This window comes from Vidua macroura, chromosome 1 (assembly GCF_024509145.1).
Source record: "Vidua macroura isolate BioBank_ID:100142 chromosome 1, ASM2450914v1, whole genome shotgun sequence".
NCBI classification, from domain to species: Eukaryota; Metazoa; Chordata; class Aves; order Passeriformes; family Viduidae; genus Vidua; species Vidua macroura.
In genome coordinates this window covers 68,178,945-68,196,333 of record NC_071571.1, presented here as the reverse complement: position 1 = coordinate 68,196,333, position 17,389 = coordinate 68,178,945, and the positions used below count along the sequence as shown (strand labels likewise).

Below are 17,389 nucleotides of genomic sequence, written 5' to 3'. Positions count from 1 at the left end.
TGTTCCAACATCTCCATTCTGTGCTTTTTTTCCTCAGTCCTTGCAAATCAATGCCCAGCTGCTGGTCTTCTCTTCCACCTTGGAAGCAACTTCATTTGTAGGTTGACATTTCTCCATATTTCTTTCCTTGTTTCTAAGAAACTCTTACAGGCTGTGTACGTCTCTCCTGGCCTTTTGGCCCGCAGGTGGCATTGCTTCTTCAGGGCAGTTAAACTGAACCTCACTTCTCATGAAACAGTAGAGACTGCCTTTGCTTTCCATGGTAATTCACTCCAGGTGCTGGCATTCCCCTGCCTGAGGCTCTCTTTTCAGGGGAGCACTGATAGATTAAATTTTCTGTGCTGCTGTTAAGTCTTTGGAGTGCTGGTCATTTAGATACAGTAAATGTGCTGGTTATTTAGATACACTAAGTTTTTAAGGTTTTGTATTGCATCTCTTGGCAGTACCTCGTGCTGTGGGACCTCCACATAAGGTCCATTCTATAAGTAATAAACACTTTTAAATTTGAAGTCATGCTTACATCTCCTGCAAGATGGGGGATCTACAGGTCTGAAGAGGCTGCAGTTTCAAAGTTTTATCTATGTGGAGCTCCATCCAACTCTATAACACCAAGTCAGTTGTGTTATTTGCCCATTGAAGAGTTATTTGCCCATTGAAGGTAGATAAGAGCAAATAATCTTGATAATTTACTATACACAGGATAAATTTACAGAAAGTTGATGTCACCACAAACTAAAGACGCTAATCCTGAGGTGTGCAGAAGAGCATTTAGAAAGTGTTTTAATTAAAATGTACATTCCACACACTTCTGTGCAAAATTCCCTTTTGAGAAGCTGCTGCTAGGCAGTCTAGACAATTATGTCAACTTGTCTTTGAAGAAAAGTAAACAAAAAGGTTGAGCTGAGGAAAGTTTTAGAGACTAACAGTAATTAATGTTTTGGTAAATGGCTGTTGATGCGTAACAATCCTTTAAACACCTGGGTAATTGCAAGCTTTGAAGTTGGGCCAAAAATGTTGTTCCAAGACATGTAATTAAAATACAAGCCCTTTAACTTGGTCATTTTGAAGGTGAGATTTCTGTTTGTTCTCACTGTCTCCCTGGTAAAACTTCTGTCTGCTCAGGGAAAGAAGGCCAGGGAGGGTGGGAAAGTAAAAAAAAAAACTATTTCAACAGATGCTTCTTTAAATTTAGCTTTTTATAGCTTTGGTGTTTTTCCTGTAGCAAAGTTCCATGTTGTAATGTGTATCCAGAACAGAGAAATTATTTTCATGTGAACATTTCACTAAGTATAGTAACTAAGAGAAACCACTTGACCTGGTTAGTAATTTGACTGAATTCTAATTTAATTAGTGTTTAATTAAAAAGAATTAACACCTAGAGACGTTCTGTTGAAAGGTTTACACAGAGGTTTCAGTTAACAAAATATTTATCTTAGAGGGGGAAAGCGCTGAAGTTAAATGCACTCTGTTTCTCCTATAAATGCCCCGAGTACATGGTTGGGATGCTGGCATTAAGAATAGTAGCTATATTTGATATTTATATCAGACCAATCTGCTCTCTGAGGACACTGGAGCTAAATCCTGCCTTCTGAATTACACAGTCCATATTTTCTCCAGTAAACTGTGTACTCGGTTCTGTTTATTGCAGCCACTTGTGATTGCTCTGTTGACCTTTGCTTCTCTATCCTTCTCCAAAGTCTTCTGAAGGCCATGGAAACACTCCCATTTTATTTCTTGAGACTTGAGCCATACTTCAGGGCCTTGATGCAGAGCAAAGAGCTCCTGTTTTGAGCTGGGAGTCTCTAATTTGCATCTTCCTATTTAATCTACTTTCTTGGATCAGGAAAGTTGTTTCAGCTCATCACCTCAGTTTCTCCCATTCACTTACTTCTCTTTAATAATAAAAGGTTAATACATAATATGCCTGCAGCAGCCTTCCTATAGAAATCAGTAACTGGACACATCCAGATGTCAAGCACACTGAAAATAAAGATGCGACTGTTGGGCCCACTAGTAACAGTGAGGTGACAGTAGCTGTGTGAAAACCCAGAGGCAGGTTTAGACAGAGAATATGATAAGAAGCTACCTGTTCTGTTGATGAAATTTATCTTCTGTATACTGAATTTTAAAGTTCTGTGGAGATGCCGGAGGTCCTTTGATGTCCTTGACATCTGGGGTTGCTTAGGCATGAAACCTTTGCACTGACCCTGCTTTCTTCAGCCTATGTTAAGAGCAGATACTTCTTCTTCTCTCTTCAGTGATGCTGGCTCAAAAAGTTCTTCCAGCTTTTATTTTTCTAGTTTTTCTTGTTCCTCACATTCTCTTCCTGTTTCCCTCAGGTTCCATCTTGCCTCTGTTGTTCTCAAAAGCTGAAGCTTTCAGACACCCTTCCATGAATGTGACCACATACACAGTTGCTGCTTCCTCTTGGAAGGCCACTGCCCACCTCACTGCACAGGATCAATGTTGTCATTTAATGACTAGAAATTCAATACTTTGTTTTGTGTGACTTGTTCATATATGATCCATTTCTCACTTTCTCGTTCACTCTTAAATTTTGCTTTGACTGTGGGCTTGCATCTACTTATGTGTAGTGCTCTTCAGCATGATGTTTGACTGCTTCCTAAACTATTTCTCTTTTGCACATGCTATAAGGCCTCATTCATGTTGTGCAGATGAAAATCTTTGTAATCCCTTTTTCTCTGCAGACTTTTTATCCAAGGTCTCTCCATCTAGTCCTTACATGTCTCTGTGTCCCCCATGACTACAAAAAACCCTCCACCTTTCCCTGTCTAATGAGATATTCTTTCCCTTTGACCAGGGGTTGAGATGATATGTTCATTCTCTTTAACCTTCCTTCCTATTTCTCTTTGACCAGAGACTAGTCTGGGAGATTTCCCAGTGTCCATTTCAAGATCAGACATCATACACCTTTTTTTGCAGGAGCAGCAGGGGTATCTCGTAGCCACACAGCTGTAGGAAAGAGCAGATTCCTCTCAGGTGATTCACGGTATTTGGTTTACCAGGGGGGAAAGGGATGGGAAAGTATGTTCCCTGCATGCAAAAAGTCCAGAGAATTTTGTTGCTAAGAGCTGAATCTCTGTTGAGCCTTTGTGCGTTGCAATTTTCAAGTACTTCCTGCTTGGCCAAATTTGAGGTGATTTTCTTAAGTGTGGAGGGGCATACAAGATTTCTGTTCTGAAAAATATAAAGGAGTGGTTAAAGACACACAGTTAAATAGCTGGGAGGTTTTGTTATGTGAGTAAATTTTTTTTTCCCTCTTCCTCCCTAATTTTGTCTTTGGAAATAGATGACTGAATATTTTTTAAAACCTGCATGCCAAAACGGAAACTAGTAATGATACGCAGTTCTGTGCAGCCTGCTGAGGCTTGGGTGACAAATGTTGATTGAAAAGAGGCTTAAAGAAAAGGTACTCAGATGTGTTGCCTACACATCCACTATGCTCTAAAATACTTGAGGGGTGAACCTTCATCCAGTCACACAATGCAAAAGTCGTCTGAATAGCAGAGCTGATTGAAAACCAGTCCTATATGGGACTTTTCGCAGAGATTTAACTGGAACTGGAAAGCCCGATGGTCCGTTTTTCTTCATTTTACAAAGGAATCAAAATCTTTCCAAAGGGAGAGTGACAGACTGAGATAAAGTGGCTCATTCTTGTTTGGTAGAATTATTCTCTGGTCGGGCAGTTTTCTTGCTATATCTGTGGAGGACACTAAAATGGGGCATACCCATTGGAAGGCAAGTCTGTATTTTAGGCGATCTAATAATTGTGGAGGTTCAGTCTGAGGTGGGCTGGGGGGAAATTTGATTTGGTGGAAAGGACAGTTGCATTTGGACATGAAAAATCATTGATGTAGATACACCCCAGGGAATGTCAGTGTCCTTTGCAGTTCAGCAGCATTAATCCAAGGATTATAGTGGATCACAAGGTGAACATGAGTAAACAGTGTGAGTTTTGTGAAGAAGCCAAAATCATATTCTGAGGTGTATGAGTAGAGGCACAGTCTGTGAGATGTATAAAGATTATCCTTCCACTGTACTCAGCATCAGTGAGGTCTTGATCTGAGCTGGGTCAATAAAAAGCAATGAGAGAAGTGAAAGTCTATAAAACAGGGCTTGTTAAAGGGAGACTGAAGCTATTGTTGTAGTAAGAAGGGGATATTGTTGTGGCATTTAAGGTCACATGAAGCCCATTCAATTTCCTGGAAAGATGAGAGAGTTCCCAAGGCTGGAGATATACAAGATCAGGTCAGGCAAACATCTCTCAGGAACAACATGGTTGTAGGTGATCCTGCCTGGAGTTCAGGGAGTGGGCTACATGATGCCATGTGAACCATTTTGGCTTTACAGGTCTCTGATGTCCAAGTGCCTTCCCAAAGGTCAAGGCAGTGGGAATGTAAACTTTCAACCTCCTCTTTGTGTTTATTTAGACCTGACTACTATGTGTGTGTTTCAATGTTTGCTCTTACAGAGTTCCTTGTGTAGAGGAGTTACAGAGATCAGGAAGCAACTGGTGTGAGGAGGAAGGTCAGAACAGGTGCGACTTCAGGCATTGGAGAGGCACAATGTTTAGGTCATATTCAGAGGTGGGAATGATCTAGAAGTTCATTCCTCTCTTAAAAGAGGGAAAGAGTGGTCACAGCTGCAGCTGCTGTTTGCAGTTGCCTTTAAGCAACATTTCAGTTTAAATATCCTGCCTGGGATAGCCCAGATCTCTCAACCTTAGGGTTTCCAAAACATGCAGCAGCTGACCAACTGTAGCTGCTTGCTGCTGTTGGAGGTGAAGGCCAGAGTTGATCCTGAGCCCTCTTCCTGCTGGAGGAATGGTGACAAAGACTCCTGTAGGAAAGGCTGCTGAGTCAACCACAGTGTGCAGCTACCAGTGAGGTGGAGGAAAGCCTCCATGCTCTAAAAATAGCTGCACTAGGAGCTCTAGTACACTTAAGTGCTTATTTTTCCATGTGTGATCTCATGCAAACCAAGCTGCTGGGCAGTATGACATAGCAGTTGGCCAAAAATAAAACATAATTAATTTTTTTTTTTCTGAACTTAACCTTTGGTGGGTAGGAGAGACAGGTACCCTGCTTCCTCATTTGCATTGTTAGAAAAAAAATCCAGTGGGGAAAAGAGATGAAGATGGGATTGACACCTGGTATCCATTTTGTGGTGATGGCCACGGGTAAAGGGTAGGAATTGTAGCTTTCTTGCACAGGAAAGTTATATCTCTAATACAGTAAGAAAATGTACATGGGATTTCTCTGCATGCTTCTGCAGCTGATTTCATTGAATAGAGTTTGGGTGAGTACTTGGTGCTGCAAAAAAGTTATTGACTTAAAAGCATTTGAAGCTGAAGCCCATGAAGGTGGTACAAGACCAGCAGCCTTAGAGCAAGGTGTCCAATTGTTGTTGATAAGCCTCATAAAAATGTCTTTAGAGGCCTTTAGAGGTCCATTTTCCTTCACTGTTTGATGCTTGGCCAGTTGTTTATTTGGGTCTTTATTTTGATCAGTTGAGGTAAGCCTTTGTTTGTGTATGGGGAGCTTAAACCATGATACTCCTGTGGCAAAAGCCATTGAATGCCTGGATATGCTGGTGGTTCCACCGGCTGTTAATGTAATAAATGTATGAATGAAGTAATGTCAGGGCTAGCTGTGCACTCTTCAGGAAGAAGAGTGCCTTACTCATCCCTTGCTGGTGGAGAAATGGACAACCCTGGGGAGTAGGATTGCTTTCCTCTGTCTTAGAAATGGTGAAAACCTTTATAATCCTGAATTTCACATGTGGAAGTATGTGGCGAAACTCTGGATACAAACAGGCAGATTTGAGACATTGTTTTGTTTTAGACATCAACATAATTAAGATCTATTTTGGATTTTGTTTCTGTGACCGCAAAAGCTGGGAGAGAGATTCCACAACCTCACAATCTTGTCCTTACCCTTCTCTGCAGGGCTTCTGACCTGTTTCTGCTGGACACACGGGCGGTGTGGGCATCGGAAGAGGGCTGGCTGGAGTTTGATGTCACTGCCACCAGCAACATGTGGGTGATGAACCCCCAGCACAATATGGGACTGCAGCTGAGCGTGGTGACCCGGGATGGTAGGTTATGGGCCAGGTGACACGAGTCACCCCTCAGTCTCTTGGATGCCATCTGGAAGTGGTGCTAGCAGAGCTCTGCTGGGATGAGGCAGGGTGAGCACTTTGCATTCCTAAGGCAGCTGTAGCCAACACCACGAGTAAGATGTCTTGAGGATACAGGTGGTGGGCTCTTGGTTCCTGGCTGTCCTGTGATGGACATGTCTTTCCCCATAAGTGAGGTCAGCTGTCCCTAGATAGTACCAGGACCAGCTGGTGGAGGTGGGTTTGAGTAGGGCGTCAGTTTCTGGGTTGGAGGTGGAAGGGGACATGGAACTGGGATGCCATGTGGGGTGAGGTTTGGGGATGAGAGGAAGAGAAAAGGCAGAGGTATGTACCTCCCCATGTGGGTTTATGTCAGCTGTCATGGCTGCTGTGGCTGCCAGGATCAAAGCTGATGTGGGAGCACTGCTGGAGATTGCACTGATGTGGTTGCTGTGTGGGGCAGCTGTAATGGCAGCATTTCACAGCCTACTGGAACTTTGAAAGGTGGAAAAGAAAAGAAGATACTGCAAAAGAGCATGAAATTGAGTGTTGGGAGATAAGCAATGGAGAGGATCTAGATGATTAGAAGGTGACAGTGACATCTGTATTCTAAAGGAACCCATCTCCAGCCTTGTTTTTTTCTGTTGTTTCATGCTGCAGTTTAATACACCTGTGATGTCAAGTAAGACTAAAGGGGCTGTCCACTTCTCCCTGAGGAAATGTTAGTGCCAAACTCTGCCTCCCCAGCTGGGCTGAGAGCCCATCACTGTGCTCCTGGCAAAAGCACACCATCTCTTTGCCCTCTGCTGTTCCTAGACATCTCCTAATCTCATGTCTGCTTGTATTTCACAGACAGCAAGACTAATGTAATGACACATCAGAGTTTAATGTTTTACATATCTATGTATATCTATATAACTTTACTGCCAAACTGGGACTAGAGATGCCAGAGGGGAACCAAGGAACCAGATGCTGCAGTGAAGTCTTGTCCAGCATAGGTGGAGACCTGTCATAAAAATGTCCATAGGTTGTGGTGGCAGGAAAGGAATGTTTGGTGTTTAAAGAAGAGTATGAGCAAGAAGAGAGAAGACACTGCTTATGGGGATACCGGGTTGCCGAAAGGAGCAACACAACTGCACCATTTCTCTGACTTTTCTCCCTTTTCTGTTTGGCTTGAAGGTTTCAGTGTAAACCCTAGAGAAGCAGGGCTGGTAGGACGAGATGGCCCTTACGACAAGCAGCCTTTCATGGTGGCCTTCTTCAAAGTGAGCGAGGTTCACCTACGCACCACTAGGTCAGCGACCAGCAGGCGCAGGCAGCAGAGCCGGAACCGCTCCACCCAGACTCAGGACGTTTCCAGGGTGTCCAGTGTCACAGGTAATCATGGAACAGGGGTAATCAATCGTGCAGCACAAGCTGGGATGATTTCTTGTAATGGCTCTGGATGCTTTGGAGGGCAGAAACAAGAAGGGGGTCATGAGATGGGATGCTCTCCTTGGGGGTGTAGGTTACATCTGCAAGGTTGTTGAAGAGGAGGTCTGACTTAATGAAACTTACAGGAGTCCTCTTGAATCCAGCATGGAGTCCAGACCCCCATGTGAAGTTGCATCCATTGAATTCAAGGTGGTGAGGTATTTTAACCACAACTCTTGTGCTTGCAGGTTATGTGCTATGCAGTATTTGTCTAGAATTATGCCCCGTGAAATGCAGTATTTAAAAGACTCTATCTCTGTATACACTGAGATTTATGGTGTTGCATTCTCAGCAGAGTCCTTTTTCAGTTTTCCTTGGAAAAACATGGAAGAACAGCATGAGATGCTTTATTTTTTCAATATTGTGAGAACATCAGTGTACACATGGTACAGAAGTACCTTTCCAGGCAGGCAAAGAAGTTTGCCTTTTTGCTGTGGAGAGGTTGCATGTTGCAGGTTTTGTACAGCAGCCTTGTGAGGGCTGTTGTGGGCTGGTGGGGCAATAGAGTAACGATAACATTTTGGCAAAAATCAAGAGTTTTCTGTCTTCTTAGTCTTGTCTGTTTTCCATCACCACAGTGCTAGAAACCCATCGTTCACTGAGTACCTTCTTTTCTCTCAAACATTTCAGCCCATTCCAAGTTGCTTGATTAATTTGCTTATGCTGCCCCCTTCATTTTCAATAGGATCCCTGCTTTTCCCATGTCTAGAAATGACTGTGCCCCAAGGAAGAGAGGCAGCTGTATTTTTTAGTCCATGTCCAAACACAGCAGAGGGAGATGAGCCAGTACTGCTGATGCTTAGCTGATGGGAATATGTAGGCTGTTCCCTGCTCTTGCATGCTTGGATTTTGGGTGAGCCATGCTTGTACCCAAGGTGGTTCCATGCTGCAGGGAGCAGAGCCAGGGTGGGAGCCCTTCCAGGGCTGGCAGCCAGGGTTTGTTCAATTGCTCCAGCCCACTGTGGTGATGGAGTTGCCCTCTGGGCTAGTGTGTGCCAGCAGCAGTTGGCCACTAGTGGCCTTTGCATGTCCTTGTGGCTCACACTGCAGTGTGGCTGTGGGTTCCAATGCCATGCCATGCAAGTGTCAGACTCGGCTGGGTGAGAGATGTCCTTTGTGGATTTTAAAGGCAGGAGAAACAACTCGGTTCTGCAGCCCAAGCTCCCTGGGGGATGCTGGCCAATGACAACTTGGCATTTCTGGAGGAGTTATCATCTAATCTGCCATGGGAACACCTTCTGTGGATCTAAGTTGCTGAGACCTGCTTTGGTCCTCCTTCAGATTTCCGCACTTTTTCCAGTTGTAAAGCTGGGCATCGTAGCTGCTTGCTGGGTTACTTTCCCACATGATGAGTTTGCCAAGGGCACAGGTAGTTTATTCATCTGGGTGTTGTAAGCCCAGCTGTTATGCAGGCAGTTCTCCCACTTAGGTAGGCTCAGCTTCTGTGCTCCCTTCACAAGAGCCAATTTTTTAATGCATTCACGGTGCTTTGGTTAAGTTACGTGCTGCACTGCTGCTTTGTGGTGCTATTGGCACTTGGAGTCAGGATAAGCTCCAGTTTTCTCTCCCTGGCTCTGCAAACTTCACAGTGCTGAAACAAAATTTTCACACTATTAAATCAGTTGATGTACTCAAAGCCCCAGAGGGGCTCCCCAGAGGGAGCAGATATGTTGGGCAAAAAGGGCCATTTGTACTTTGCTGCTTTCTTGACTACAACACGCATCAGGTCATAAAATTCTAAAATGACAAAAAAGGAAAATAGCTGGCATTCTGTGGTCTCGAAGGCCTTTTTTGGGCCAGCTTTAATTTAAAACCTGGAATTTGGCAGTGCAGTAGTCAACAAGGTATCATTGAGACTGTAGATTTAAGGCAGGGGAAAGGAGGGGAATTTAAATTTAAGATGTATGTTTGGTTGGTTTCTGTGTTTAGAAAAGAGAGACTACATCATCTTGTTTTCCTTTTTAAGTGTGATACTTTCAGATTCTGTTCTCTTTAAGAAGTGGTTGATTTAACGGCCCAAGAGGCACCAATGACCAAAAAGTGTTTGTAGTATTAGAGATCACAGGGCTTTTTTCTTTTTTTTTTAACCTGGGGGGATAAAAAAATCCTGGTGCATGGTGGGGCTGAGGAAGCGTTTGCCCCAGGACACAGCAGTAGGCAACCTCAGGGATTATCCTGAAGGCTGCCTAGCACTTCTGAGGGTGCCCTGATGCATCTGGACCCAAAGTGGGTGCAGAGCTGGGATGCTGCAGTTCCTTTCTGTGCCTCTCCTTGCCTGTGCATCTTCTTCTCTTGTTGTATCTCACATCTTGTCAGATTTTTGGTCAGTGCTCTTCCCCAAGGTAGGATTGCTGTTCCCTACCAGGGCTTGAAAGCAGTTTCTTTTCTGCAGAGCAAGGCAGGTTTTGGTTTTGATGGGTGTTTTTTGTAGACTGCAACTTCCTTCCTCTGTGTTAATCAATACATGGGGTTTTCTTTTTTCAGTCTAAAAAGGAACCCCTTTCCCAAAAGATGCTGTGAGTTGTTTTGGGGCAATATGTTTTAAAAAGCCCCAGTTACTAGATATGGCAAGTGTCTGGATATGGCAAGGATTTCAATCAGTTTGGAGTGCATGAAGTGTGCTGCTGGGCTGGTATTGGACCTGGGGAGGCAGGGAGTTAAGTGAGGGCATGCTGCTGTGTGTGGGAAAGGGACCTAAATAGACCCCACAATGCTCCCTTTGATGCACAGTTGTCCTGCAGTCAGTACCAAGAGCTCAGATGCTAAGGCTGTGTCTGTGGCACAAGGTTCTCAATGGTCTGTATTTTTTTTTTTTTTGTCAAGAATGCTTATTTCCATGTATTATAAACACATAATTATCACTGGCTTATAAAAAGCAGAACTGAGCAACCCCCATGGTTTTAAACTGCTTTGACATAGAGTCCTGCACCAATGCATTCCTGGAGCCTCAATTCTTCTGCAGAAGGAGGATGAGCAGGAAGAAAAGGGAGTATTTTCATCTGCTGAGGCAGGAAGTCACATGCCAGGTCTGGCCCCGGACATGGAGGGACACGGTGGGTGGGAGGAGCCCGCAGGTATTTCTCTGCTGTTGTCTGCAGGGTCTGGAGGCCCTGGCTCATATGAACCTTGCAGTGGCTTGAACTCGTGCTCTCAGACTCTTGCTGACCCCTCCAGCTGACCAAAGAGATGGGACTGTCCAGCGTAACAGGCGGTAAACCTCTGCTCTTCAGCCAACTCCATGATTTATGGGTTTTGCACAGGGCTATCTCTTTCTCCAGTGGCGATAATCCTTCTCTTCTGCATATCAGCCTCCAGGCACATCCATTCCTGTCAGCCCCTCCTCATAGAGAGAATTTAAATGCCTGATTTTGGGCTGCACTTGCTGCTCTGAATGAAATTCAAGCCAGGCCTCTTTTCAGGTCCTTCTCTTTAATGCCCCCTGGACTGATGTGAGGTGCTTCATGAAAAATGGTGAAATCCTTCAAGTGGCCTTTCCTTCCAGCAGACATGCACTGCACCAGACAGATTTCCCCATGTGTACGGGAACCAGCTATTGCAAAGGGCAGCATGCACAAACACTGAAGGCAAATAAGGCAAATGCTTTTGTGATGGCAAGGGCCTTGTTAATAAACTTTGATATCTGGCAGTTAATCTTGCCTCCAGTATAGTTTTCCCTTCAGTGCAGTGTTTGGATGGAGGCTGGAGCAGCATGGCCAGCATTTCTCTATGTGCCTTCACATGTGGGTTCACGTCAGCCCAACATTTCCCCTTCTTCCCTCCCAGGCAGATCACTTTCATGTGAACTGGGCTGTTATTAACAGTGATCAGTTTACACCAGCTTTATCCGGACAAATCACCAAAGTCAAACACCAAGAAGAAGGGGCTGGCCTTGGAGACCTCTGTCAAAGCTATTTTGAATCACAGAAGCAATTAATTACTGTGTGGAATTTGGTAAACTGGCACCTTGGGAGCAGCGAGGGTGTTCTCAGATGGATCGACCGCAGTAAATATTTATATGTTCTTTGCCAGCACTTAAAGTGGGAGAGGTTATAGGAAATCCAAGGTGGGTGCATAAGTATCTGTAGGAGGAAGACCATTAGGGTCAGGCTGTTCTCTCACCCTTTTCAGCAACACACATGCCAGTGTCCAGCCTTAAGAGAAACATCTGTGCTTGCAGAAAGTCAGACTTGGGTCCTGGTGAAGGCAGACAACATTCAGTGCAAACACACCACAGAGACAAGCCGTCTTAGCTGTGCTGTTTTAACTATACTGCTCCAGGAGTTATTTTTAAGTGCAGAACTAGGGGTTTGAGCTTTTTTTGAATCTCTGTTTTAGACAAAATTGTTTGCAGCATGATTAAAAGCAGTGCCTTGTAAGTGCCAAGTTAGTGTTTCTGAATTGGTATGTTCAGGGGAAAAAATAGAGACAATTTTGCTAAGCCCACAATGAGCCTACAGGAGCTCCCAAAGCAGCTCCCTAAACTCTCAGAGATGCTGAAGGCTTCTGGCGAGCAGTCCCTGCCAGTTGTGCCATGGCAGCGTAGGCCAGCCCTGTGGCAGTTGTTTGCAGCACCTCCCCTCTGCAGACTGCCTGCTCTTGGCCCTCCTGGCTCCCTGCTGCAAGGCTGGTGGGAAGGGACACAAACCCTGTTGCCTCTTGGCAGTTGGATCTTGCACGGCAAACCACCCCAAGTGGCAATTTGGGCTAAAACAGCTGAGCATGCTGGCCTGGGGTGGCTGATGCTGCTTTCCAGGCTTTGCAGAAAATGTGTTGTGGAAGCCAACTTCAGTAGCTCAATGAGCTTTAGCTCACTGCCAAAAACCCTGTGACTCTGTGTATTCCTCTTCTTTTCAGACCCATAACTGATGGGATTTCAGGATGTATGCCCAATGTAGGGCATATGCTGAGCCCCCAACTGTAGGGAATGGGTCATGATTATGTACATCTGTACTGCTGCATCTTTTTCCCCAATTCAGAAAGCCACTGCTAAGGGTTACTTAAAGATTTGTGACTTACTTAAAGTTGGGCTAAAATAGCTTCCATAAAGCAAACGTAGGAGGCAAACACATAACAAGAAAAGAGGACAGGGGATCTTGGGGTGAGGGTTAAGCAGGGAAGAGTGTAAAACCAGGGAGAGGGGATGTTTAGTGTGTTGATGTTTAGAAAAGCAAAGGCTGAGGCTGGGCAAGTGAGGAGGTAGAGCTGTCTGCATCTGCCCTGGGTGGAGAGCAGCCAGGGCTCCATGCAGAGTGTGAATCAAGTGACTCTGACCAATGGGCTGAGGAGAGTTTTTGGGGGTAGTGTGAGAGAGGACACGTTCATAACATGTTCTGCTTGGTGTAGCTTGTTAAGCAGCTCTTTTTTTTCCACCCCTGTGTTTTCTTAAACTTGTGATTGCTTGCAGCCTTCCTTCCCACTCCTGTTTTCTCTGCCTCCCTTGCCTTCTTCCCTTTCCTGAAGCAGATTTCGGTAACTTGTAGCTGGATTTGGAATGTAGCACCATTTTACCCACTCAGTTGTGAATAGATCAATTCCACTGTCAAATACAGATGATGTTCCTCTAAACAGTCTATATATCCCATTGAAGAACAATAAAGTTGTATTCTCACATGCTTTAATGAAAGCCGTTGATCACTAAAAGAATCTTCTCATTTTTTTCCCTCATTATGACCAAATAATTTTGAAACATCTCATGCTAGAAATGAGCTCCTGGGCTGAGCCAGGGACTGGAAAGCTTCATCTGAAATAAACCACCACACCCTGGTTTCTACTGGGTATGTCTGGTTTGAAAATGGAAAGCTTGAATAGAGAGACTCGCCTCCGTTCTTGCTACCGCGTGCTCCTGGAAGAGCGAATGTTTATGCTGCAGCAGGCTGTTAACCAGCTCTGCTCACCTGATTAAATCCGTGATTGAAGCGAAGCTATTCAAAGTCTGAAATGCAATCCTCAGAGTTTAAAACCCAACTGCTTCTAAAAACAACTCTCTAATCTTTGGTGGTTGGGAAGCTGGATTTGAGGTGTAGGGGTTTTTTCAGCCTTCAGTGTTAACTCTACCCAGCTGTACTGCTGTGCTGCCCTTAATGTCAGTTGGATGTGCTTTTAGTATTATAGTTTTTCTTCTGAATAAATATTTGCATTTGTAGTTCCCAAACTTGAGGGCGGGGGGGGGTGGGGAGGGGGAATGGTGCTGGAGGGAAGAAAAAGAAAGGCTTATTCAGAGCCAAGGAAAAAAATCACTAAAAATATTTTTCTATCCCAGCTGCCACATTTGGGGAAAGCTGCACTGGGAGGGTGCCCTTTCAAGCCATGCTGGGAGCACCAGGGGGCTGGTAAGCCGAAAGGTCCAGGGCAGCAGGAGGCAGGGGCATCAGCCTGTGGCATCTGCCTGCTGACAGGATGCCTTTACTTGCAAATGGGAGCTGTGAAGGAGGAGAAGGCCCCTCTGGAAAGGCATGGAAGGAAAACATGGACAGTGACCTGGGCTCTCAAGCTGCTTGGCTGAATTTGTTGCCATCTCTTTCTCTCGTGCCTACCATTGGGTGCAAAGCACAGGATCAGCAGCTGTAGCTGGTGGCCAAGTCACCTCGCTGCAAGGGTGGTTTCTGTGGCTGCTGAGGTCCAGCAGCCACCTGAGGTGTGACAGCAACCACCCATCAGGGTAGATCTGTGCAGCCACCTGGAGGTGAAAGGCCCCTCTGTCACAGCTCAGCTCCTCTGCTCACTGTGGTTTCAGGTGTGCACATGCCGAGCTGCCTCTCTTTCCAAATATAAATGGGAAATTCCACTCGCTGTCAATAGCTGTAGTTTGTGGGATCATCAGGAGCAGCTCCTGCATGGTTGAAACAGCCTCATACATTGTGCCATGGAAAGGGAGAGGGTCTTGTTCAGGTCTTTGCATCATATGTCCCCACTTTATTGACAATAAGGAGCAAGTGAATGGTGAGAGTATGTCAAGTGCTATGTCATCTTCAGATAAGCAGTTTATGGAAAGGAGAAATGTCTTTTTCAGAGCATGGTTTGTAAAGGTCCAAGGGTAGAGGTGGTGCCATGGGTCATACGAATTGTGTGGGGCAAGCTGGGGTAAGGCACAGAGAGGAACAAGGACATGACTTCCCTGCCTATGGGACACCTTAACTGTTTAAGGACTTCTGCAGACTGGTGCAGGGACACCAGGTGATGATTAACCTTCCTGGGGCTGTAATTCTCTCTCTCAGTGAGTGTGTGTAGATTGAGCTCCCCACCTGGTACAGCACATGCCAGAAATGGGAGCCGAGGAAGTGGGGTGAGTGTGAGCACCCAGTAGGGATGCAGCCTGTGCGGGGTTGAAGCAGTAGATTTATTTTTAAGAAGTCGTTTCACTGGAGGTGTTTTCCAAGCACTTTAAAGACAGCTGAAGTAACTATAATTGAGTCACTGTTACTTGGGTTCCTCCATTCCCACAGGCATCTTAAAAGCTTCAGCCCTGCTGTGGATGTCCCTCAACACCCTTATCCTTTTAGCTGCTGAGGGAGCTCGTCACTTCTCGCTGCTGAGCCCGCAGCATGCAATGCATATGGCCAGATGTGCCCTCCAGCAATGCTTTGTCTGTTTTACTTTCTAAATTCTTGTTTTGATCTTTTTCTTTTAACAGATTACAACAGCAGTGACTTAAAAACAGCGTGCAGAAAGCATGAGCTTTACGTTAGCTTCCAAGACTTGGGATGGCAGGTGTGTGATGTTTCTCTCTGGGTAAACCAGACATTTTGTTATGAAATGTTATCTAAACAGTGTCACGGTAATTCCACTCGAGTCTGCCATTATGCTTTAAAATGTCCCTTGTGCCTCCTCACTAAAACCAGTCACAGAGAAGGGCAAATAAATATTGATAGTTGTGACATTTGATAAGACCCAGAGAAAGCTTGATACTTTATGGGATTCAAGTATACAGTCATTCACTGTCACTCATGAGAGTCACAGTACGGGCAAGGGCTTATATCTGTGTACCTCTAATGATAAGGAAAACAATCTGATGTTAAGCAGTGATTTTAACTAAATTTTTTTCTAGCGATCACCCTGATTTTAACCTTGGTCATTGTTTGAAATCCTCCACAATCCCTGCCCCACAATTAGCACTGCCTGCGGTAGGTAGACTGAAGACTGAGTTTAGTTGCAACACCATGAGGCCAGAAAGTCATTTAGAGTAAGTTATTTAGGACAAGGCTATAGTACAAACAAACATCACATTTCAAGAATGTCCTCACCTTCTCTTTTTTAATTTTTTTTTCATTCCTTCATTCAGCACTCGTGAGGGAGGTCCCATTTCTATCATCTAATGTTTTCACCAGGTTATAATTCAGGATGCCAGGGCTGTCCCTGCTGCTTCTGTAATACCTAACACATGCAAATCCTCTCTCAGCTAATGGGACAGCAGCATTTTTTGTAGCTCATGTGTCAACTCCAGCCCAGTCGCTGCAGCTGTGGGTGTGTGCTGACTCCATTCCCCATTACTTAAGGGTGGCTTTTCACTTGAGCAGTCGTTCCACCTCTTCCTTATCTTACTTGCCTGGCTTTTGGGCAGGAAGTGGATTCCAGTTGGGAAGTTCATGATTGTGAAGGCACTACCTTCACCATTCTAGTTGCAGAAAGGTAAGATGCTGCCAAAGGAAGGCCACAGCCACAGTAGGACTTATTGTAAGAGCTGGAATCCAGGTCCTACTTTTTGTAGGAAGATGATCAAGGCAAGGTAGAACCCCCTGCAGTCATTGGGCACTGCTATTTCCTTCAGAACAAACTTGGCTGGCAAAGCCACAGCAAGAGTGCGTAGCTGCTCAGGCCTACTGTAGCAAAATTCAGGCACTCAGGTAATTGTCAGGTAAATTGCCTAAGAGATACATGCATGTGAAACATACCAGTATGTCCTTCTGCAGGGTGACCTGCACAGCCCGACACCAAGGGAGGTCAAGTGTCTCCTGTTCCATGGTGCTGCTTTTAATTTTCCTTTGGCTCTTTTGTGTCAGCAGCAGACAAGCTTCCTTTGGTGAAGAGTCCCCTTTTTGCCTAGCATGGCATTCAGATTGCCACTGGGGCCACCTGCATGCAGCTCAGGCTGGCTGTCCTGCCCCTCCTTTAGGAGTCTGGCAGATGTGGAGAAGCTGTTAGGCAGCTAAGATCTCCCACAGTGTCTTTAGCAGAGTAGTATCCCTCTATAAGAGTGTATAAGCTAGGTTCTCTCTGCAGGACACCAGCTGTGGCTGTGACTCAACCTAGGAAAGGTATTTTCAGCCAGAGGGCCTGCAGGAAATGTTGGAACATAAAGGCTTCCAAACCACAATCCCCACAATGCAACCCAATGAGAGTTTTAGGGGTAAAGCCCTCTTAGACAATGGTAGTTGAGCTGTACATAGATGTACATCATTCTCTAGACATTAAAATCAGAAAAAGTCCATGGAGAAGGACTTTTTTGACACACAAAAAGTGGCACACAAAAAGAAATTTTAAAAACCCAACTAAAACCCGAGCAGTTTCAGTGAAAACACATTTTCACCCTCAAGGAAGAAGTTAGTGGAAAATTTTCAGCTGCTCTTAATTGTGTGCAGTTGTCTGTTGAACCATGTTCTGTTTGTTTCCCTAAAAAGGACTGGATAATCGCTCCAAAAGGCTACGCAGCCAACTACTGTGATGGGGAGTGCTCGTTCCCACTCAACGCCCATATGAATGCAACCAATCATGCCATTGTACAAACTCTGGTAAGTCTCCAGGCAGCTCAGTGCCAAAGCACCAGGTGAATTTGTAAACAATA

The 17,389-nt window shown here is 45.0% G+C and overlaps 1 protein-coding gene across 1 annotated transcript in view; it reads left to right on the top strand.

Annotated features, from left to right (window-relative positions):
- BMP6 (bone morphogenetic protein 6) overlaps positions 1-17,389 on the top strand; it is an 86,335-nt gene that overhangs the window by 67,463 nt on the left and 1,483 nt on the right. Inside the window, exons 3-6 of the mRNA XM_053981351.1 lie at positions 5,969-6,117; positions 7,318-7,515; positions 15,242-15,318; positions 17,226-17,336. Coding sequence (XP_053837326.1) covers positions 5,969-6,117; positions 7,318-7,515; positions 15,242-15,318; positions 17,226-17,336 — 535 coding nt within the window. The remainder of the gene's footprint in view (positions 1-5,968; positions 6,118-7,317; positions 7,516-15,241; positions 15,319-17,225; positions 17,337-17,389) is intronic.